Below are 24,289 nucleotides of genomic sequence, written 5' to 3' on the forward strand. Positions count from 1 at the left end.
TAGCTTGAAATCACACACAGTGGTGTACTGACAAAATAAATGTTGCGGTAAATAAATTTTTTAAAATACATATATATAGTTTTTCTTTAAATTGGGATGGCTAAAGGAGTCAGAGGGTCCGGGGAAGCTTCTGTTCCCAGATTCTGCCACAGGTTCCTGTTCTGTAAATTAGTTTTGTTTGTAAACATGGCTTTTCACCCTGCACAGTTCAAAGACTATCCCTTTCCTCCAGACTGGGAGGCAGCTGAGCCCCTCCAGCAGTCTCTGCATCCCACTGCAGTTGCTACCCAAATTGTGGGTTGAGCAATGCTAAGAAAGCTCTTTAGGCATTTATGAAGCAAGCAGTGTTATAACCAAACTCCACTAACTCTGTCCGTGAAGCAGGAATAAAACATGACCCAAAAATCAGCTGTTTGAATCGCAGATCTCCGTCTCAGGTTTCACTATACAGACAAGGAAACTCTGAGAACAAGGCACCCCTTCAGCATTTTATAAAGCTGATTTCAGCTGCCAAAGGATTCCTCCCCAGAAACACCAAGAAAGCTATTGCCTCTAATAAAAATTCACTGCAAATGAGCAACCATTAGTCAGCAGCATTTTTCATATAATTACTGGCAGTGAAAAAGCAAGCGTGCAGGTTGCTGTAAAACAAGGTCTAACTACTTCCACCCAAACAGAACAGAAGCCGCTCACATAAGTTTTAGTGAGGGAGACAGAAAACCTCAGTATTCCCCTCCTCAGCTCTCTATGACTGATTACAATCTGCTTTTTCCTATAAAGCACATTTATTGTAGGAGTTTGATTTGAAAGAGTTTCAAGTAATCCAAACTTTGGCTGCAAGCATACAGATCATTTAAAAATTCATCTTCAAGTGTTTCTACATCTTAATAACACATTAGATTGGTGATACAATCAACAACTTTAATTCTCAACCTACCAGTTGAAATATTCAACACATGTAGGAATTCCCTAGGGTGAAATCATGTCGTACAAGTTAGCCAGCCTGACTGTAACACGCATATTTGCAGTTTTAGTGCACTATTCTTACCTTGAAGCAGAGGGATTCAGGGCAGGGGAATGTTTCTTCAAGGTGGTCATCACCTATGGCCTTTGCAAACCACAGAACTTCTGAAGAACAGAATCCTGGTTTAAATTCAGACCCTTTTCAAAGCTCTTTTCTTAATGGACCAGTATTCACCTGTCCTGCCTCATGTTCACAAAGCATCTTATTACTCCACATACACCTACATGACCTCACTATGTGCATCTATTAATTATCATTAGTAACAGAAACAGAATCTAACCTTAAATAGAAGACAGTAAATTAGGAGGTGCTATCTCAGAGCCATATATTTTGGAATTAAGGGGCAAGTGCAGGGGGCAAATTTCTCTAGAACACTGGAAAGTGCAAGTGCCAGCATGCTCCATTTTGGTATCTCTCTTCATCAGCCAAAGAGCCTCCCATCACCAAAAGTCATAGTTTTCACTGCATTTCAATACTCTCCTTGAAAAAGGTAAATAGGCTTGGCTTAATAAGTGGTTGGGACAATCCAAAAGAAAATAAACAAAATAAAAGCCAGTTTCACTCACAGTAAATGGTAAAATTTTTGAAGAAAAGGCCTACAGTGTTACCTTGTAAATGTACGTGCAAATCTTTCTCAGCTCCCAGGTCTGGCAAGAGCTTGTTAGCAGCACAAAAAATACTAGCTAAATGGTCCTAATGGGCAAACTCCTGCAGCACCTCAGACATTTAGCAAGAACATCATTCACCACTGAAATTTAGTTAAATATGCACAATTTTATTTATTGAAGAGATTAGGACAAAAACATTAAACCAAATACATGACAAAGCACCAGAGGCAGTAAAACCCCACCATGCACATCACCAATCTTTCCTCCTATAAGGTACTTATAAAATAAAAAAAAGTCCTTCTTGACACAGCACCATCTTCAGAGTGTAAAAACATTACTCCTTTATATTCTTAGTTACCAAAATAGAACCAAGGCAGGTCAGCTGCAGCTAGCTTTGTCTCTTGATAAAGAACTGTGAAACATCCTCTTGAGAGTGGGACCATAACTTTCCTGCAAGGCAGGCAAATAGCATCCATACGTCAAATGCCAAGTAGCTGTACGCACATGCCACATACTATAATTAAGCACAAATTCAAGTAACATTTACATACTACAGAGTCCACATGTACCTACCCAAAAAACATGACCACTTCACAAAACGTATACAGGCAGTAATATCAGAACAACTGAGGTACTGGAAACACAAATATTTATGCCAAGAGATTTCAGTATCATACAGCAATATAAAAGCAGTAATAAAAACATTTGCCAGTCTAAATCAAATAAAGCTATCTAGAAAAAAAAAAAAGCTAAATAAAAAGTTATTTAGGGACAGAAATACCTGAACAGAAAAGAAGTGTGTTAACTACAGCATGTAACATGTCATCCCAAGTCAACCCGTAATTGAAGTACTGGCTTAATACATCACTACTGTGACATTTTCTTCAATAAATAGAATAAGTCTTGACAATACAAAAGGTGCATATTACTGTGTATGTTTCAAGAGGAATATCTGTAATATAAATGTTCAGCTTATTAATACCCTCTTATTTCTTATTCTGGACATAAACAAAAACCAAACCCAAACAATTCTTTTCCCAAGTTGAGAGGAATTTAAAGAAAAAGAAACCCACAATACTCTTCTTCAGTAATAAAGAGCCCTCTATTTACACGTGGGCCAGTCAGTTAAAGAAGAGATTGGTTCTCATATAAAGACACAACTAAGGGCTTTCTGCCCTCTCTAGTCATATACGTGCAGCATGGCAGATATGGAAGCCAGTATCTCATATCTTTAAAAAGAAGTTATACAGTTTTCTTCTTTTCTTCCCCCTATTATAGCAGTAATGCATCTGGAAGTTCGAGTTATAATAGCTTCCTGCAACAAACCATTTGACATAAAACAGAACAGCTTGCTAAATGACAGTTACTTCCCCTTAAGGGAACAAAGCATTAAAATGTCATTTCCTGACAAGAATATTAAGTAGTTTATTTAGAAGAAATGAGTTGAAAATAGCTATCAAGAGACATGAACCTAAATTTTGTTTGTTTTTTAGCACCCACTTTTCATGTCCATCTTTGTGCACCTAATTTTTTTCTTAAATTAACCCCATTAATTATTAGACATCCGATTAAAAAAAAAAAAGTTAGCCAATTTTACTTTCCCTGAATAATGGCTGAAGTTAAATATCTAACAGTGCGATGCCAAGATGTGAGCTGAGGCAAAAGTTTCTATTTGTTGTGAGTTACCACTATTGTTTAATTGAACAGAAACAGGAGTGATACAGCTGCACCAGAATTGGCATGTGCAGTCTCCTTGGCTCCAAAAAGGTGAGAAGCTACAATTGCTCCATGCTGCCTTTTCTCCTCCAAATCAATCTAACCTGATAGCAAGCTCCCCCCGCCCCCCCAGTCTGTCCCCATGCTACATTTGTTATATTAGCTCCTTGTGGAGGTTCCTTCTCAATCCGAGGACCTCTGAGTGTCTTTTGCTACCAAGCTAGGCTGATGTAGGATGTGATTTAACGTGGTCAGGAAGGGCTCCTTCATGTGTCCATCTCCAGGTTGTGTACCTTCTGAACACCAGTCTTTGTGCTCAGTTAAAGAATGGGTCCAAGTCTTCTTCCATGTTGACATCAGGCACCAGCTGATCTGATACTTCCTTAGCACCATATCCTGAATTCGATACATTAAAATCTGTAGAAAACCATGGATGGTCCAGAATTTCCTGTGAAGTCAGCCTTTCCGATGGCTCCCGACGCAGTATGCTACGTATGAGGCATTTTGCCTTGGGGGATAGAGTTTCTGGAATGTTAAACTGCCCACGACGGATCTTGCTGAAGAGGGAACTAGGCTCAATGTCATGGAAAGGATAGCGTCCAACTAGCATGGTATAAAGCATGACACCTAGACTCCATACGTCCGCTGCTTTGCCAGAGTAGCTGCCATTTGTGTTCAAGATCTCTGGACTCACATAGGCTGGGCATCCATGCTTATCAGAAAGAGAGTCATCGTTTCCTCTTAAAATATAAGCATCTTCTAGGCTTTCCAACTTCACTCTAGTCCTGCAGGCAAAAAAACCAAAATCATCAACATAAACATCAAAACACAAATTCCATGCTCTTACAATTACATGATTATAATAGTAATACACTACAAATTCAACAGCCATAGAAGTACATCAGTTCAAAATCTGAGTCACAGCACTTGTTACAGGTAACTGATCTCTTCTATAGTGGTTACACGTTAGAGATATATAGGGAATATTGCCACAAACAAAACTACAAAATTTCAAATACTTATAAGTTTACTGGATATAACTGTAAGGCCATATTCATTATTCTGTTAAATTTTACATAGACGCGATCTCCAGAGACATAAGCCTCAAGATTACTTCTGTCAACTGCATTCTAACGTACCTGTGTAGGAGTCATGTCCAAATACAAGTATAGCCCTAAGTAGACAAGGATATTGACACCTTCACACTGGTCAGTAGTTATTAGTCACAGTACCTGTAATTCCACAAGGACCCTAAATGATCCTGCTGACCAACTAACATTTTTCTTTATCCAGTATCAAGGGAGAACAATTTTAACAAATCTCAGTCTTCCTAAACGTGCCTTTGGGCAAAGGAAGATCAGTTGAGCTGGATGCCAAGATTAACAGCAAGCTTATCTACCCAGCTGCACCAGAGAACTTCCTCACTTTGACACGAAAGGAGAGGTTGGCAAAGGGCTCGCAGAGAGATGACAGATGCCTTTTCTAGAATGCAAACTCCTTCTGCCTGCAAAGCACAGTGAACTTGTCATTGTGCTGCAGTAATTATCTCTGCAAGAGAATTTTCTTGCCTTTAGTTTATTACACAGGAGCAGAAAAATGATGCTAAACTTGTTTTTCATAGTATTAAATGAACATAACACCTTTATTCCTTTTAATTCTCACTGCTAGCATCTGTAAGCATATTTAAAAATCTGTCCCTGTTAAAGGCATCCAAAAGTAATACCAATTACCCTTTAGACCACTTGCCAGCAATGGTTGGCTTTGTGAATAGAATCACTGTAACCCAAAAGGACTTGTCCAGTGCATCTGGATAGAAGAATGACCTAGCAGTTGTGCAGGTTTTCTGTTCAACAATTTGGGATCATAACTCAACTTTGGGTATTACTGTCCTCGTCCCTCAACCTCACCAGTCTGTATGAGCACTCTTAGCCCTGTATCATGGCCATGTTCCCATACCACAGACTTTCACAGGCAGGAACTGAATCTCATCCCAGAAAGCAGAATTCGTGTCTCTCAACAAAAGCACATCATTCAACAGGCATTAAAACAGACAAGGAGAGCCCTGTTTCTTAAATGTTTACTGAAGACAACTTTGCTTGGGCTCGAGTTATAAAAGACAGCTGGGCCAGCATTGGCTCAGACTTGGTTCCAGGGCAGCTCAGCACTATCTTCTTTGAACCAACAGGAAAGCATTTTACTCTATGGAGTACTCCAGAGGCAACCATGCCATAAACTCTCGTAATGATACTTGGACCTTTTCAACAGCTAGAGACATTTACTAGCAGAGGTGAAAGCCTGTTTGGCAACGTGCCTCAGATCAGGAAGTCATAAATACAGAATTCAGAATACCTGGCTCCCAAGCACAGTGTGTCAAGGCAGCTCCTTCTCTCCTTAAATAGGCCAGTGTTTTCTCCTCCACTGCAGATGCCGATGGGGTTTGCGCAACTCCTGCTTCCTGATTAATTACCCATTGCCAGCCTAACAGCGCATCTCCTGGCCATGGACAACTCCCTCATCAGCACTCAAACAATTCTTTACAGCAGCAATACCTCACACAGGAAGCTGGCTAAAAGGAGAAACTTAACTATAATTAGCAAGACCACAGCAATTTCCCGCTGTACACAGCTCAGAAGGTCCAAAACAGGAGAGCGAATAGAGAAAAGTCCTTTCACAACATTCAGCTTCTACATGTTCCTGCACCTGCAAGGCTTAGGAAGAGCAGTGAGGAGAAATGTCAGGAGAAAAAAAAAACAAAAAAAAAACACACCAAGGAGGACAGAGAACAGAGAGGCGGAAATGAAAGGGAAGGCAGGGACATGAGTTGCAGTTCCATTTGCATTGCCCACCTCAGTTTTTCCACAGAAAAGTATGCGTAGCAATAAAATGCTTAGCCCAGCTACTCAAACATGCGTTAAGTCACTGAACTGGCGACAGGAAAGCATAGGCTCACTCCTGCTAACAGAAGCAGAACACATAGACAGGGAGTTGGGGCAGAGCATACTGTTTATAGACAACATACAGGAGGAAATTCGCATACACACACTCTCTTCTGCCATCCCAGCATCAACAGCGCAGGGAAACACTGTTTGCTCTCCCATTCTATTTTACATTTCTGAGAGTTGCCAAAGAACTGAGAGAAACAGTTTGATGAGAAGCTTTTATATTACAGAAATCATTGGAATTTCCTAACCTCTTATTTTTCTACAATGGATGTTGTATAGGACCACAAAGAGCAGACTGCAAGGTGCATCAAAAAAATTATCTTTCTCTCCAACAGGACAAATCATTTCATGCTAATAAAAGAGAAGCAGCATACAAAAGCCTTATCCCTGTCTTCCTTTCTTTGCAAGGTGCTGCAGCCTGCAGCCCTCCTTATATGTGGCAGTGGGCTTTATTTAAGCAAGCAAATGGAACAACAGCTGGCCCTTATCTGCCTGCTCTTCCATAAGCCATGGCCAAATGAAGCAAACACTCAAACCAGGTTTTTCATCCTGCTGAGCTGACAGGCTTTGAGGAAACAAAAGGTCCCGTATTAAACAAAAACACAACCTTCAGTCGTCCTCCCCCCTCCTCATCAGCCCCCAAAACCTCAACCAATAATGCCCTTGTGTATAAGGTACAAGTGGTGAAATGGTCCCTATGCAATGAGGCCAGTACAGGACACACCACTGCACGCAGGTATGTGTTTCCCTCTCTAACTGCAGGAACCGCCTCTCTTGAGCAGGTACTGCCAGGTGCATGGCCTCAATACGAGGTTCTTCCCCTTCCATTTACCACCAGAGGCAACTTGGGTGTTCCCAGTTTCAGTTACAAAGTTGGCTGTCTTTACAGAAGGTGATAATGCAGGATTTCCATCCTTCAAGAAAGGAAAGCACAGGAGTAGGGGAAAGGCCCACCCGCAAGGCAGCTTTCCTGCTTGGCACAGCCAGTGCACAGAAGCACTCAGGAGCTTTTGTTGCCAAGCACCCTGGCTGGGCTCTGCCAGCACCCCTCACCGTAACCCAGCACCAGGGCTGCAGAGACCCACCTCAGCCTCTTTACACCAGTGACTGATAACTTCACGTACCTCAGCTTCACATATAGAGTAGTCCATAATCATACTACAACAGAGTAATACGCAGGTGTAAATCGCAATTCTCACTCCCCTTTTTATAGTCATTTCACATTTGGGTTTTTTTTTTTTTTTTTTTTCAGGCAAACAAAAAAGAATAGCACAGAGCACCCTATCTCTAAGAGAAACAGCTTCCAGCTCTGGCTGGCTTTTCCTTCATTTCAAGCACTTCCTAAAAGAGCTCAGTTTTCTGCAAATATTAAGAGGACTGGGATTTTGGGGTGGGGGGGGACGTAGGGAGTTGAGGGCGGAGGGGAACAGGAAAGAGGGGAGTCTAAATACACAGAAATGCAGACACACTCTGGATGAGAAGCAATCTCTCCATATACTCTCTCTCTCTCTCGGAGGAAGCACTAAAATAAAATGTTCAGGAAAAAAAGAATAAAAGCCAAAACCAACAAACAGACCCTCAAAATTGCAAGTAGTGTCTAAGAACATAGAACCTCTGCAGCAAAGGGTGGGGAATGCATCCAATTGCAGAGTAATCGTACAACCCTAAATTCAACACTTGGTAGGTAAAGGACAGACTCAAAGCCAAATACTGAGATGTGAAGTCAGTCAGTTTTGAAGTACCTCCCATAACAGAGCAGAAAAAAACAAACAAAAATTAATTATCCTTTTTTTTTTAAAGTCACATTTCTAAAAAAACTCTCATTCTCTAAATAATTAGCTCACATCAGTCAACTGAAGGACCCCCACAAGAGAAAAAAAGTTTTCCAAAAGCATCAGCACCCGAGTTTGACCATTCAAACAGCTACAACAAAATTAATCCCTAAAGTTCAAATGTAAGGTTCTGCCAAAGCTCGATGAGAATCACTCTGTACACATACTGTAGGGCAACAAAGACTTTTGTCAAGGCTTACATAATTACAGTACATAATTTCAAGTTTTAATGCAGATCCTGAATAAGCACTTGGAAAAAAAGCATTATGCATCTATCAGATCATTGATAAAACACTGCATTAGCCTAATGCATTAAAAAAAAAAAATACAACCCTGAATCACGGCTATTTAAAAAGGGGAAGCTATTCTGCCTATGAATGCTTTCCCATTACTGGTGAATGAAACCACAGAAGTGCAATCAGAGGGCAGCAGCAGCACTCAGACGGGAAATGCGTCTTTGTCCCCATAGAAACCGTCAGGGAAACCCATGAAAAACAATACCACTCTGAATTTCTTATCAATATGCCATTCATTACTTGACTGCATTCAGACTTTGCTCTTCAGTAATGTAACAAAACCTAATCAATTAAACGCCTTCCAGAAGATTCTTAAATGCAACCCCCCAAGCTAGCACCCGTCTTGCAGAGGGCTTTGTTACACATCCCACACTTTTTTCAGAGGGATTCGCATTATTCCTCCCTCCAGAGCTCAGAGGCCACTGGCAAATTGCTATCCTGCCTTTTGACACTGACGCAGGGACTGTAAGAACTCGGCATTCACACTTGCTCTCCGAAAGCAAACACAATTTCCATACCAAAATGAGTGGAATTATTCAGAGGGCTCTAAGCTCATAAGGCAGGAGAAAAAAAAAAAATCTGGAACATTTAAAGCAGAAATACTGACTGAAAGTCTGAGTGTTTCAGTGGAAAGTATCTTCACTACAGTGAATAAACACTAGTAAAGGAGCCCATGCCTGAATCAACGAAAGCAGTTGCTTCTAGTCTGTCCCCAAAACCATCTGTATGGGAAATTAACACCTGAACCACAGCTGAGCCACTGTTACAATTTCGGAAGCACAATGCAGACTAGACCCCCAGTTATAGTACAGCATCATCCCCTGCATGACAGCTGGATCAGCTGCTTTGAGACAAGATGGAAGAAGCCATGCTGCTATGGATCCTCAAGGTACATCATCCACTCGCTCTTCAGGATGGGTCAAAATTAGACGATCCAGATTTACAGATTCTGTATAGCAGCCTCATGCCTCCAAAGATGAGAGAACAACCATCATTGCCATCTGAATTTTCATTTTATTAATATGACTGCAGTTAAATATAAAATGGCAACTTCTAAAGGGAAGATGTGCCTCATAATATTCCACTTTACACATAAAAAAAATGAAGGCACCCAAGCAATGCTATCTCATATTTCAGCACTACTCTGACCGAGGCCAGAAAATCTTTTTCCCTCAGTAGAGAGGCACTCAAGCCATCAACTGCCCAGTAGATCAGCGATTGCTCCTATGTGGCCAATAATTTACAGGTCATTTAATCAAGGTCAGTGCCTAGCACCCCATCATAAAGATGAGACGAGCATGAATACCATAATGGCAGTAGAGTCACAAGGATGGAAAAAAAAAACAGAAAGGAAGCTTGACATTAGAAACAGCTATATTTTGCTAATTGGTTTTCTTAACTAAGGGAATCTCTCCTAAATAATGCAGAAGTAGACTGTCGTCACAGACAGTGAGACGGAGAAGGTGGCTAACAAAACCCCATGCAGATGATTTGCAGCTTGGTGCACATACTTGTTCTGAACTTGGAACTACCAGATCTTCTACAGGGGCAGCGAGGCACACAGGATCAGAGGGGAAACGATACACCATCAATTAAAATCCTGCTCCTTTCACTGTAAGATCCCTTCCAGTACGTAACACCACACAGCCTAGGAGTTCACTGCACAACATCCTACACAACTTCAGGGGGAAAAGAAAAAAACAAACCCTGCATAAAGGCTGTCAGACAAACTGTCTCTTGCATAATGAAACAGGCTCAAGGATATGTTTTGAAAGACAACTGGGACTTGCAGGCAGCACAGGTTTACAGGATGAACCTTGTTCCTAAGGGAAGATTCCCTCACTGGTACTTCCGCAGAATGAGGAAGCCTCTAAAACTTACATATCCCCCACCCTTCCTCTAAAGGGATGCTGCCAGTGCACTCAGCTCTGTCCTGCACCCTTCTCCTGACATGCAGGACCCAGCAACTTAGGGCTTTTTACCTTGATTTAAGCTGGCTTTCTTTTTCTACAGAATTCCACTTTAAAAAATGCTCTGAGACTATCCCATTGCACATCTCCAGGAAGAACTGGGGCCTCAAAGACCTCAGCTTTACAATACTCTAAATACAGTTACTGGGAACAGCCTCTCCTGTATGCCATATACATGTATGCCCTTATTGCTTAAGGAGACACATCCCCTTAAAAGCAGGTAAGTAGGTAGCAATGTGTGTGTTGGGGTGTGGGCTCTAAAATCCAATGCAGACCATAGAGGGGTTCAGTTACAATACTGCAAGAAGCCTATTATTTGATAAGCATCTGGCTCAGGGCAAGTACTTCACCTCACTTTTATCCTTTTCAGATCACACTGAAAGTCAGAGTTTTAAAATGCACACATGCTGCGTTCATTGCTTTTTCAAGGTCTTCTCAAACGATGCATGTTGAAGCAGCACAGGGAAAGGAGACCAAAATTTTATTTTGTTAACAAAACCACGTGTTGGGAAAAAAACCCTACACTTTCTGAGCTGCAGTGTGTGCTCAGCACCTCTTAAGATAAAGCTGGGCTATTATTTCACAACCTTACTGGAAGTCTTTTGCTTAGATATCTGTAAGTCTGTCTCCAAGTAATGTACATCTACCAAAAAGCAGGTGCTTAAGATTAAATAAGCTCCAGGTTGGCTCCTGTTTACAATCTCCACCCTTCCTCTCCCTCCTAAACCTGAAGTAATCTCATAATGTGATAATAAGGACAATTAGAAGAAAAGGCAGCAGATTTCCATCAAGACAGTCCGCTGCAGCTGCCGCTAGCTGGAGTCTCTGAATCCCACCTCCCCTCCTCATCCCCAGGAGAGACATTCGCAGATGCCCTGAGTTTCCCCTCTAGAGTCAACAGGAAGTATTTTGCACAGGGGACTATGGATGGAGATTTTTAAAGACTTCAAAAAAACCAGCTGTTGAACTCTTAATACAAGATGTCTTTAGGAGACATCTACTTCCAGGGACTGAAAAGAACCTATCATCAGAGAAGTCAATTCCACGACAAGTATCTCACTATGGGCACCCAACCACGTCTGGCATTACAGGCAACGTGTAACACAGCGTGCAGCCAGAGGCACCCCTCAAATTCAAACAGTGTGGCTGGGGAGGCTGGGCAGGACATAGGGACAACCTGCAGCAGAACAGCTCAGACTAAAGACAGGACCCCAAGCAGGACTCCCCTGCTTCTTCAAGCATGGCACGAGGCTCCACCTTGACACTACGCTTCAGCACAGCCAGTACAGGAGGTTGCAAACGGGAAGAGACTGAAGGAAGAGTAAAGGAGAACACATACAGGTCCAACTATGAGCCAGATACCAAAAGATAGCACAGCTTAAGAGTAAAACCTTCTGTAAAGTCCAGAGTTGGATACTACAGCAAAGGCTCACACCACTTACGGTCTTACTGTAGGGCCTTAAGCAGACTCAAGGTCCATTGGAGTTCCCATTCTCATCCTGGGGAGAGCCAACAGCCAACTTCTCCCTGGCTTTTGCTTTCACTTATGGCCTTCAGCACAGCAGTTAACCTCTACGGCTATCTATGCCTTCAGAAGGAGGTTTAAGCACTTTACAGGCGTAGTGCGATGTTCAACATCTGCAGATGGCCTCCTGCTCCCAGCTGGGAAGGGTACCGCATACTCAACAAGTCTGAAGCATGTTGCTCCCACGACCACTGGGAGAAAACAGAGACTTAGTAACCAAACCACACAAAGGCAAAAGCAAGCACAAATTCTTCTGTGGAAAACAGTTACGCAACTACTTCAACCTCTATCCTAAGTTTGACAGCAGAGATTTACTGCCAGTGAAGAAATTCACCTTCCTCCCCATATTCTAGGAATAATTTCTGGGTTGAAATCTGACCTATGATCCTCCACTACTGAAGAAATCATGCTCTTTGCTCCTATGTCCCCATTCAGAGTAATGTGATGTGCTTAAATAACAAAACAGATGAAATCTTGTTTTATTTCTAAATCTCCTTGTATTTAAAGAGCATTCCTATTTTGTTTTATTTTCTTCCGCTCCAGGACTCTCTTTCTAGGACTTTGGGAAAGGCTTAACTCACCTGATCTCTATGGAATCACAAATAAACCAGCAAGTTCTCACACCACAGGGAAAAGCAGATGACCATATTATAACTTGACAAATGCTGGGGAAGAAACTTACTACTAACATAAGAAAATGAAAGTCTGCTTGGACAAAGGTCAGTCTACTTGTTCTGTGTTTTTTTGTGGGATCAAGTTTACATCACTAGGATTTGAAACAATATAGCTAGGTCACCTTAAAGCATCATCCACTCAAATCTGAGAAATTCTATAGGAAAAAAAGAAAAGAAACATTCTAAGAGCACTACTATGCTACCATAGGCTTTCTAAATTAGTGTATTGTACTGGCTGCATTCTCCTGGCACAGAACAAAAAGTGTCAGATTCTATTTAATTTTATTGAATCCCACCTGCCTCATATTTACTCAAAGAATATGGGAAAATTATAATATCTAAATACCAAAATTATTTTAATTTTTCCTTCAACATGTATGATTAATGTACAAGGTCTTTAAGCTTCAAATATTACGACAGCTAATATTTTAATATAATTAAAGGCTTAAAAATGCACTGAAGAAATTAATAATTCTCTGACAGCAGAAATGTTCTTGCATGAAGAAAACCATTAGAACAACACAGAAATGCTTGATTTAATTCTGAGATCTTTGAGGTGGCTCTTTCTCAAGCATCTGCTATAAATCAGACTGATGAACTGCTTTACTAGTTATATGCTGTGTGTAGTGCTATTTTTAGCACAACCCAAAAAGACTTGCCCATTCTGCAACATCGTTAGGGGACACCAGCTAGGAGGAGAGCACAGTTGCTCTACCCAATGGCCTACTACAAGGACAGGCTGTACAAGGAAAACTGTAAATACCATTACTTGAAAACAGCAAAAATAATCAGAACCAAGAGCTCCACAACATCAACATTTACCTGGCTTGATACCCAAGACAAGAAAAAATTACCAACATGGTATTCTAGAGGCAGAAAACAATCAAACCCACATATTTAATCTTAGCTCATCTACACTGCTCAGGATTCAAGTTTTATTTAGAAGTTTAAGGACCCAATTTTTAAAGTATTTAAGAATGTTATATGTACTTTAGAAAGGCCGGTGAGACGCAGCATGGCAAGTCAGTGTTGTTTTCCCTGTTTTCAGAGCTCTGAAATTCACTGCCCTCATTTAATGAATGTGCTGTTGCTGGCTAATCCCATCTTATAAAACATTTCCAGCCATGCTGTAATGTCGTAGAAGTTCTACTTTCTTAAAATCAGTTGTACATTTAAGCAGCTTAACTCTGAAATTTCAATACTACGAGACTGGCCAACAGTCTGGAACCACAGACATCTGCCCCCCAAAAAATACAACCCTGCCAACCTTCTTTTATACAAAACAAACAATAAAGAAAGCCTATAAAAAGACTTAAAGTGCTTGGCAACAACACACAACTTGTGCATGAAATGCAATTTACCATATATCTTCAAAATTTCTGCAGTTCAGGATTAACAGATGATATAAAGAACCTCAAAACACAGACAAATATGTTTTGCTTGTTTCCATACTGTGGAATTTTGGATTCCATTTAAGTGCTGATGCATTTACACACACATAGTAAGAGGTAACACACCACCACAGTCTACTTTTGACTTAGCGCATCAAGACAACGTCACTAGTAAGACTAGGATCCCTACAAAATGCTCAGAGCTACCAGCCTCCAATGGTACTGTTTCCACTTTCTTACCTCCCAGACACTGCAAGGCACTGCAATTAGCAACATCCAAACAATATGCATTCTTAGTAGTGACATGAGTAGGAGCAAAGAGTACTCATGATGCTGCTAGATCAGAAGCCTGAATCTTTGCAAATTCCAGCTGCAATTCAGATAAGGGGAATAGAGTGGAAAGAGCTTCACATGCTGTATGCACCCACCTGCAAAGCTCCAGGAACTCTGATTTCATATTGAATAGGATCAATGGAAAGAGTATGTACTAAGAAATGCTTTAATTGATTTTCTTTTTCAGACTAATAGAACTGCTTCCATATAACCATCGCATTCTCTCTGGCTCCTCCAGTCTAGAAGCTCTCAGCTAAGAGCAGACAAGTATCTTACTAAAAGGAAAAAAAAACCAAACATAAAGGAAGCAAGTTTTCCATTCATGTGTTGCCTGCACACTGGATTTCCCATCTTTTCTTCTACTAAAATACAAGCTGTGATAATCTGTAAAAAGAGAAAGTTTCAAAGCAGTAGGTACTAAAGGCAAACTGCAGAAAATAGACTAACAGACTTTAAGTAGTTAGGAAAAGAACTACTAAGACAGAGCTCCACTGAAGAACAGGCAACATGCAGGAGCAGAGTTCACACACACTGCTCAGAACATCATTTGCACCTCCTTCCTTCCTCCTTGGTTCATTACCAGTGTCAAAGATGCATGATCAATAGATCATGCAGCACCCATCTCCCAGGCACTGCTGCAGATGGCAGCTTCTGAAAGGTAAGTTGCTCAGCACGTGGACATCCTCACCAGCATCCTCAGGGAAATGCAAGCTTGGAGGGGCGCAAGCAACACACAAACACTGCTGCGAACTCAGAAAGACCAGGAAGATGTTTTGCCCTAAATATAGCAGCAGATTGAAAGTGATGACTGATTATAGTCTGATGATCGTAGGATGTGAAAAAAGACAGTCACTATTCCTATCTCACACTATTTCCTCTCCGTTTATTTAGCAGAGAAAGGATTACAATACTTCTCTACTTACAAATCAACATTACACCCAGAAGAAAACCGCACTATGATTATCTTAAAAATAACCAGCAAGTCGTATTTGACCTTTACAGTGAATTATTATGTAATTAGAAGACACTGTTCAAAAGTGAGTAACTGCGATTTTGCAGACTACAGTTACGTTAAAAACATCCATAAAAGCAAACACTGCTATTACAGCACGCACTGCTCTTCTTGGGTGGCTAAAGGATTTGGCCCTGTGCCTCATGTTGCATTCAGTTCCTAGTAAGCAGCAGGGTAGGAGTTCAAAAGTATTCAGCGTGGGCCCATGTCTGCTCCCACTGTACTACCCTGAACCCATGCTGCCTTCGTGCAGAACAAAGTCAGGATGAGCCCTAGGGCTGCTCCAAGTCCTGTCCTTCATATGAAACCACACAAGTTTATACATATCCCCAGCAAAAAAAAATTTAAAAAAATCCATTTTAGCAGCAGGATGTTATTAGCTACAAGAGAAAACAATCCTTCCCACAACTATTTTGTACAAGTTTCCTTCTTACCTGCATCAAAGGTGCTATAATGGTGTTTAATTATTAAACTCACAGAGTAAAACCCAGAATAAAAGTTGTGAAAGTACAGTTTACATCTATCTGCTTTGCACTACTCTCTGAATGGACATTAAGCTAGTTCTGTTTGAGGCTTTTTTTTTATTTGAAGAAGAGGAAAGGTTACTCATATATATTGGGGCTGTGGTAGAAAAATATGAATAGCTATTTGCTTTGCAGAGAATTCACTGAACTGCATTGAGAAGTGAAAATGTGTCTTATTTGTCAGTTTGTAAAGAGATTACAAGGAGAAGTTTATTTTGCAAAACTCTGCTTGTAATAAAATTTAAGTAGGGAATATATAAAATGACAACTATCTACCCTGTTTAACTTAAGGGCAGGAACTTCTCTTTCATGACTGAACTGTGCGTTATTTTTTTGTAGTTCAGAGATTATGCACTTATTGAGCCTGTAGAAAACTTAAGTCCTCTGCTGTTGCTTATAATTTCCCAAAGCAGCCCCAAATGGAATTGATATGCACTGGTTCTTTTATTAAATGAAGCTCTCCACAACATTCATTTCACTCTGCAACACTTTGAACAAGCTTTCAGGCAATCCATATGATTTAACTAGAAGGGAAAAATATCTCCCTATCCTCTACCAAGACAAGAAGAAACACAAAAGAAGGCTCTGCTCCCATTTAGTTTCATTTTTTCCCTAATGGTCATCCTCCAATTTAATCCCTCTGTGAAAGCCTGACGTTACTCTGGCAGTGTTCACTACTCTGGTGCTACATATGGAAGTTCTAAGTGAATACATGATGTAACATAATGAAAACTGCTGACCACAAGTGAAGAGAGAGGAAGTTTCCACAGGTACAACAATATAGGTAAGTCTCAGCATAAGAAATAGCACTTCAACAATTCCTCTGGATCACCAAGAATTATTTGTTTTCCTCTGTGGTCCCACACTGCTTCCCTGAATCATTTCCTACCTAATTATTGAGGAGGGAAAAAAAAACCAAAACGCATAGTTCCCCAAATACCACAACAGCACTAATACATCTCAAGCTCCCACAAAGCAAGGCAGTTTTAGTCTCAATATGATTAATGACCACAAAACACTTTCAGAAGCAGTCTCCAGACCCTTTCCAGCACGGGAAGCAAGAAGCTGTGCTCAAAGCCATCCTTCAAAGCACTTCAAAACACATCCTTCCCTCCAATATGTGTCAGAATTAACTGTTTGCTTGGCTGTTCTTCCTCTTCATGCCCTCCTCATTGGAAGAAGCCATTTCAGTCCCCAGACTTCTTTAGCACACTGGATCTTTTATTCCTTCCCTCTTTTAACACCTGCAGCACTTATGACAGCAGAGCTCTTACAGACATCTATGCAGAGCCTTCCTCTAGGAGATGGCTCCTCCTTAGGAAACAGGGTGCTCCTCTAGGTAGAAATGTGGTGGCCAGGCAGAGATGCAAACAGCACTCTATACTTACTTTACTCCAAAGCCTAAGCAAGAAGTGAAAATGGCACATCCATCCCACGATCAGGTTGCAGAGGAAAATAAAGCCTAACACCTTGTGTGCTACGAACAAATGGCAAGGCGAGAGTGAAGGTCACAGCATCCTGTAACTCTGAATCTGACCTCAGGCACCACCACCCATAAAGTAAGGCAGGCTCTTACCTTTCCTCATCCTTGAAAATAAACTTTCGCAGCTTGAGATCTCGCAGTACCAGTCCACCATCATGGCAGTGTGCAACAGCGGAAGCTATTTGATAGAAGAGTTTGGCTGCCTCCTCCTCTTTAAGCTTCTTGCAGGTACGAACAAACGAATGCATGTCCCCATAGCTCCTTTCAAAGAACACATATGCTTTTGTCTCCCCAAGAATTATTTCAGTAATTTGGTTGATATTTTTATGCGCAGGCAGACAAAAACATGGTGCTAATAACTCCTGGTAGCAGCCAATATCAAATACCTGCAGAAATAATGACAGTAAAGCTAGGGTTAGTGACACAAAGGACAGTGAAGTTATGGTACATCTACCTCTGTTAACACAACCATCTTTAAATATAATTTATGCTGCTGCTGAAGCTGCACGGATGTAAACAGGATGTCACAACCTCACAGCACTGAGGACAAGACAAACCAGACTACATAACCACCCCCTAGAACACACGCATAACCTTGACAGAAAAGGCTAGTCTTCAAAACTTGTAGGAAGAAGTTTCCTTCACTAGCAGTTAATCAAATTTATAATGCAGTCTGAATTAAGCTCCGAAGACCAGCAAAACACAGAAGCAGTACTTGGAAACATATTTCCTCTTCTTTTTTGCCATGCAAATAAACTCATAGAGAATATGGCCAGTAGGTTTGTATCGAGAGAAGCTGTCCTATTAAACACACCCTGTTTCACATGCCTCCCTCTCTTGCTTTTACTAACCCGTTAGAGCTTTAAGTATTTTCAGGTTTAAAATATCATCTAGTGCTATTCACATTTACTTCCTGCCTTTCTTTCATCTCTGACAAACAGCAAAGTCACTTTCACTTTCAAAGTCTCAGTTTTACAATGGCTGTTTATAAGATCAGAAGGACAACTGGGGATACAGCCTGCCCGCTGGAGTGCAGACAAACATCCTTCAAAAGGCAAAGACAAAACCACCCTGAACTCTCCGCATTTCAATCAAGTGCTTCATTAAAAGCAAAGTGTCCCTTTACTAGTAAGTATGTTATCACCGATCTTATGAATGGGCTGTAAGAATTAAAAAGGCTGCTGGGAAACCCAAATATAAAAAGTTACTATAATCTAGTGATGACGAATGAATCAGTAGTTGAGTCAATTGAGAAATGCCCACATTGAAAGAAGAAAGATTTCATTGAGAATAACAGAAGTCAGTGTTCTAAAAGGGAATATGAGCAAAGTAGTCACAGAAGCGATTCTTATTTTTAATTATACCTGCTCCAGAGGTACTATGAAGCAAGGGATTTGCATTTCTACCAACATAAAAATTCTATTAATATGTAACTTACTGTTGGGTGTTTTGTTACTTTGGTAAGAAGAATTTAAGGTAGTTATGCGTCATTCTAACTGAACATAAAAATGAAAAAACGGTATAAGTCTCTAACCAACTGGTTTAAACTGCAATTGTTTTTCTTTTTGTGTTCTAGTATGCATATCCAATAGCAGGTATCTGTATCCTCTCCGAGAAGCAAATCTCCCTGCTTTCTTTGAAGCTTTAAAATGCTTTCAAAACTGAATAAGAGATATGGTTCAATAAAAATTTACCTGAGGGTTCAAAGCCCGAGTCATTTAATGCTTCAGAGCACAATCCTAACAACCTCCTTCAGCGAAAAAGAACCCAAACCTCAGGAAAATGGGACACCCCCTCCTCACACACCATCTTTTCCCCACGCCATCCCTGTGCTGCTACACTCTGGCACAAGCAAAAACAACCTTAAAGGCAGACTGCCAAACAGATCCGACACATTTTACAGGGGGCAGATTAGCAGTGAGGCATTCTGGTGACATGGTGCACCAGGGAAGCAGAACTGGGATTGGGAGGGGGTGTTGCTAAAATCCCTGGTGTGTAATTCATTCCAGAGGAGAATTCATTGACATTTGGATCTCAAAACTCATAACTACTACATTGTCAGCGAACGTCTCATTTACAAAGGCTGTGATAAAATTTAAGCAGGAACATGTAGCTCAGACCCTGATGCAGAAAAAAAAGCCTTTCCAGAATTCTCTCCTAATCAGATTATCCTGCTATAAATGAGTTACATTTTGTGGTTCTCAGACTGTGTTGAATAAGTAGGTCTGGAGATGTACCAGTGCTATGTTTGAAAGGGGGGAGATGGGAAGTGCTATCGTACTGCTACAATCTAGAATACTTTTTATAAAGAGCTTCTTTGTATCACAGCTTTTAAGATCCCTGGCCTCAGTTCAGCAAATGTCCAATAAGATACAGTTTGATTTAGTTCTTGCTGGGAATTGGAAGTGAGACGTTACCATTGTTTGGATGCCACAGCGCCTTGAAGCAAATAACGGCATCTGTACAGACAGTGGGTGCAGCCAAATGAATCTTGAGAATCATCAGTATGTGTCTGTTATCCAAACCAATGTTTCTGCAAGCAATCTCTAAGAGCATCTTCAATAAGATACCAGATAGCAGGTCTCCTAGCTGGAAGGCGGCGTGACAAATAGTAGTCATGATACTGCAGGCATTTTGAAGCACACATTAAATTAAGATGAGTTCAGGACTGACAACTGTGTATTCACAAACTAGCAATTCAGGCTAAGATCATATTTTTGGAGGACAGCTAGAAGTAGTGCCTGGCACATATGGAAAAACTGATGCTATTCAAATGTCAGGATCAGCTCAAAAACATGCAGCTTAAAAGGGAAGGGGAAAAAAATTAAAAGTCTACTCTTTGTGAGCCTCATTTATGCTGTTCATACTGTTATCAAAATAGGACCTTAATCCTGCAAAGCAAACAGGAAACAAAGAAGAGCAGAACCCCTGCTTTACTACTTGTTATGCAAGTTCACCTATAATTTCATGCAGAGCAGCAGCTTTGTGGGATTTGTTTATTGCATGAAAAGATGCCAATGTCCTAAAGAGCAGCACCGTGCTACTGCACCGAGCCAGGCTTTCGTTCTAGAAATTCTCATGTTCTTTTTCAGCTCAGTAACAAAGCATTCAGTCCAGCATGCAATATTAGTCCTTTGCAAAGTCATGACCCCTTCCTTTCTTACCTCAAATAACCACACAAAGTCCTAGGTTGCCTTAACGTCAGGTTTATAACTCAATCAGTAAGCATATTTAAATTGGCCTCTGAACTCTGATCATTACAAACAGCAAACAGGAGCAATTATTTTCACTTCCCTGCTACAGCCTAATCCATAACTTCTTATGAATCAAGTATGAGAAAGTATGAAACAGTCAGAAATACTATTTTTAATCCCTAGAATACAAAAAAGCTATGTATGTCTACTTTTCCATTTTACAGTTAGTCCAAGCCTAGAAATTTCCCCAAGACAGCCAAAGGGCACAATTCCACATTTTGGGAACAATACAGACACTGTAGGGTGCACTGCAAGGTTGCAATTTGCTACGTAGTTATTAAAACTACTACTAGTAGGTATCGCCTCAGCTTGGTGGGCAGAAGGCTGGCTCACCGCAGACAATGAGAATCGCAATTTAGGAACAAAGGAAAATATTCCCTCAGCCCAAAAAGAGAACAACATCCCTCCACAGGCGCGCACACGTGGGATTCCTTTTCCCACAGCTCACCTTTGAATAGTAGGAGCACATTAGGAGGAGGCAGAGAAAAGCAGGCAGGCTACAAAGAGTGGGATAGCTATTTTGTCTGCTCTTCTAAGAAACGTAGGTGTGCAAGTTTTATTCTTGCTCAGTTGTGCAACGAGGGAGGATGCTGTTTGCAAACAACCTCCACGGAGAGGGAGCTCAGGCTGATTAATTTGATGTGGATTTTTTTTTTTTTAAATTAGTTTTAAGACAAAGCTGACGACAAGCTCCCTCTCCCACTTCTCCATCCTGTTCTGTACCCCAACCCACAGAGCAAGGGACAGGATAAAAAAAAAAAAAAAATCAAGGAAGCCAAGCAGGTCCCAACACCTTAAAATTAGCCGGGGATTCCCTACTCCATTTTGAAAAGTGAGAGTGGGGAAGACGAGGCTTTCTCCTGAGCTGAACTCACGTTGAGACCTACTTAAAGGACGGCTCCTTCCAGAACAATGTCCCCCGTGTAAGAGGCAGAACTGGCTCCGGGCCACCGCTCTAACGTGGCCATTGTCTACAGGGAGGGAAAAGTTACAGGATGCGCCTTTAATCCCGTCTCCCTGCCTTTTGTCTCTCAAACTGTTTAATAATTGAGCTCGGCCCCTCCCGCAAGACACGGGAACCCAGCGGGCTGACCCGGGGGAGGACGAGGAGGAGGAGGAGGAGGAAGAGAAGAGGCATTACCTTGCAAACCAGCTCCTCGCCGCTGTGCAGATGTACGGCTCGGAAAACGTGGTCTCCCTCGAGAGGCTCCAACAATAAGTATTTCCCGATGCAAGAAACGCAATGCGACAAGTTGGGGGTCTCCGGCGGGCTGGGCGAGCCTAGATTCGGGCTAAAACTCTGGCTTGGCTCGATGGGCCGTATGGACGAGAGCTCCTCAAAATCCTGGGTTTTATTCCGCGGTCTCCCATATCGTGCTATCGTGATAGGGGTTGACCTTTGTATGTTCATGAGTATGGAGAAGACCAGCCGAGACGCTGCAGCGGAGCCCCTGGCGTCGGAGAGCGCTTCCCTCGCCCGTCCAAGCCGCGGCTGCCTTTGTGTGGCGGGGCCGGGGAGGGGGGCAGGAGGGCGGCGGGCGACCAGCCTCAGCGCCGCGTCCTGGGCACAGAGGGAGAAAGAGAGAGAACGCTCAGCCCGCTCGGCCCCTTTGTTCCCGCCGGGCGCGGAGCGGGGCGGAGCGGAGCGCGGCGAGCGGTACCCGGGGATGGGGATGCGGGGGGGGGGGGAGCAGCGAAGCCACCGGAGCCCGGCGGGCGCCGCTCCCGCGGGGCCGAGCGGCGAGGGCGAAAACAAAAGGTTAGGTAACGCGCCGCGCTCAGCGGGGAATCGTCCTTTCTTTCTCTCTCTTTCTTTCTTTCTTCCTTCCTTCCCCCTCCGGGCAGGCAGAGGCGCGCTGCCTCGGCCGGGCTGTAGATGGCGTGGGAACCTCGCGGCTGGAGCCCGGGGCGCTCCGCAAAACGCCCCGCGAAATAGCGAGGGAGCGTTTATAACTTGGGAACGGGCGCCGAGGCAAAAGGAGCGCTCCGCGGCTGCGGGATGCGGGGCCGAGCGGGCACCGGGAGCGGCCGGGACACCGCGGAGAGAAACGCGCCGTCGCGGCGGCGGCAGCCTCGACAGAACGACAATTTAATTTTTAAAAAAAAAAAAAAAAAAAAGGGCAGAGAGGGTTAAAAAAAAAAAAGAGGAAAGCCTGAAAGCTTTCACGTTTGCACCGCCCGGCGGGATTCGGGGTCGGGGGTTTGAACGTGGTTCGCGCACAAAGAAAAGCGCAGCGAGAAAGGGGCTGACTTCTCACCGCAATAAGCGAAAGGGAATAAACTGGAATCGCTTCAAAAGAACCGAAGGGAACAGATTTTAAGTCTTTTTTGTTGTTGTTCCTTGGGGGGGGTAGGACAAGGTGGGGGGCGGGGAGGGGGGGAGAAAGGAGGGCCCTTCAGCGAGTCATCGTCTCCCCTGGGCGTACGAACAGCTACTTACGTGGCGGGGACGCTGGCTGCCTCGCTCCTCGCTGCCGGCCGCCCGCACGGTGCCCAGCGCGCAGGCTGACTGCCGCGGCGCCGCCGCCCGCCCCGGCACCGCACGGCCCCGGCGCCCCGCCCCGCCCGCCTCCTCCTCCTCCTCCTCCCTCTCGGGGTAAACAAGGTGAGACGGGGGTGTGTGTGTGTGTGTGTGTGTGTGTGTGTGTGTGTGTGTGTGTCCCACCACTATCGTGATGCTCCCTCAGCTCCAGCCAGGGTTGACCTGGCGGCCGGGATCAATTAATGAATTGTTTTCAAACGCGATAGCAATTTAAGAAATCATCACGGTGAGGGAATAAACGGCCCTAAAAGCAGAACTCGCCGCCCGGGTGTCGGGTGCCGTATTACATTGTTGTTATTGTTTTCTCAATGAACAATTTATTTATTTATTTATTTATTTATTTTCCGGGCACCGTGGGTCTCCGCGCACTTACGGGAGCAAAAGGGGCTGCTTCCCGGTGCAGGAGGGTAGGAGGAGTTCTCCCGACTCCAGGTTTGCCTTAATCCATCCCAGAATTAAAACGAGGGGGCTGGGTGGTGGTGGGAAAACATAAACCTTTTCGTCCTGCACGAAAAAGCCATGAATGAGGTCGGTGTGTCTCCGCCCAGCCCCAGGGCGGTCTGCTAGGCTTCTTCACCGGTTTCCCTTTTATTGTTTAAATAACAGGAGTTCGGATGTGTATTAAAGTTTGATGAGCAGCTCTCTGAAGGCGCAACGGGCATATTGTTTGCTCCCTAGATTTTGACTGTGTATGGGTTGTGAATCCCTCTAAAACAACGATATACCCCACCCCCAAAAAAACCACAGGCACACCCCTCAACACCCCCCTCCCCCCCCCAAAAAAAAAAAAGTAAGCCAACGTGAGCCAACAGTAAGGAGAGGACAGAGCAAAGGAGGCTCAGTCCTGGAGCTGCAGCCTTTGCAGGGTGATGCCAAGGGACTGGCCATGTCTTGGCTCATATTTTCTCACATCAGCACAGGGGAGAGTCAGAAGTGGGGAAAAAAATGTTCTTTTGGGGTGAGGACCTGCAGGTTCTTTCAAAGAGTTGGAAAAAAATAAGCATGCTAATAATTGAATAGCCGTTATAGAGAAGGCTGACCTGGAGATGACTGCTTTGAGGTAGAAATACCTCTAAACAGTGCTCTGAAGAGGCTCTAGATGCCTTCAAGAGGGATGGTCTTGGGAGGGAAGCGTTCAGAAATGGCTGTGGTGAGAGGTAGCT

The 24,289-nt window shown here is 42.8% G+C and overlaps 1 protein-coding gene across 1 annotated transcript; it reads right to left on the reverse strand.

Annotated features, from left to right (window-relative positions):
• Positions 1-1,778: 1,778 nt before the first annotated feature.
• Positions 1,779-23,139, reverse strand: TRIB2 (tribbles pseudokinase 2). The gene is made up of 4 exons (XM_069850482.1): positions 23,025-23,139; positions 21,726-22,145; positions 17,424-17,716; positions 1,779-4,133 (listed from the first exon to the last, which is right to left on the reverse strand). The coding sequence occupies exons 2-4, from the start codon at positions 21,993-21,995 to the stop codon at positions 3,665-3,667; spliced, it is 1,032 nt and encodes a 343-aa protein (XP_069706583.1). The 5' UTR covers positions 21,996-22,145; positions 23,025-23,139; the 3' UTR covers positions 1,779-3,664.
• Between the last annotated feature and the right edge of the window lie 1,150 nt (positions 23,140-24,289).

The sequence above is a fragment of the Phaenicophaeus curvirostris genome, chromosome 2 (genome assembly GCF_032191515.1).
Source record: "Phaenicophaeus curvirostris isolate KB17595 chromosome 2, BPBGC_Pcur_1.0, whole genome shotgun sequence".
Taxonomy (NCBI): Eukaryota; Metazoa; Chordata; class Aves; order Cuculiformes; family Cuculidae; genus Phaenicophaeus; species Phaenicophaeus curvirostris.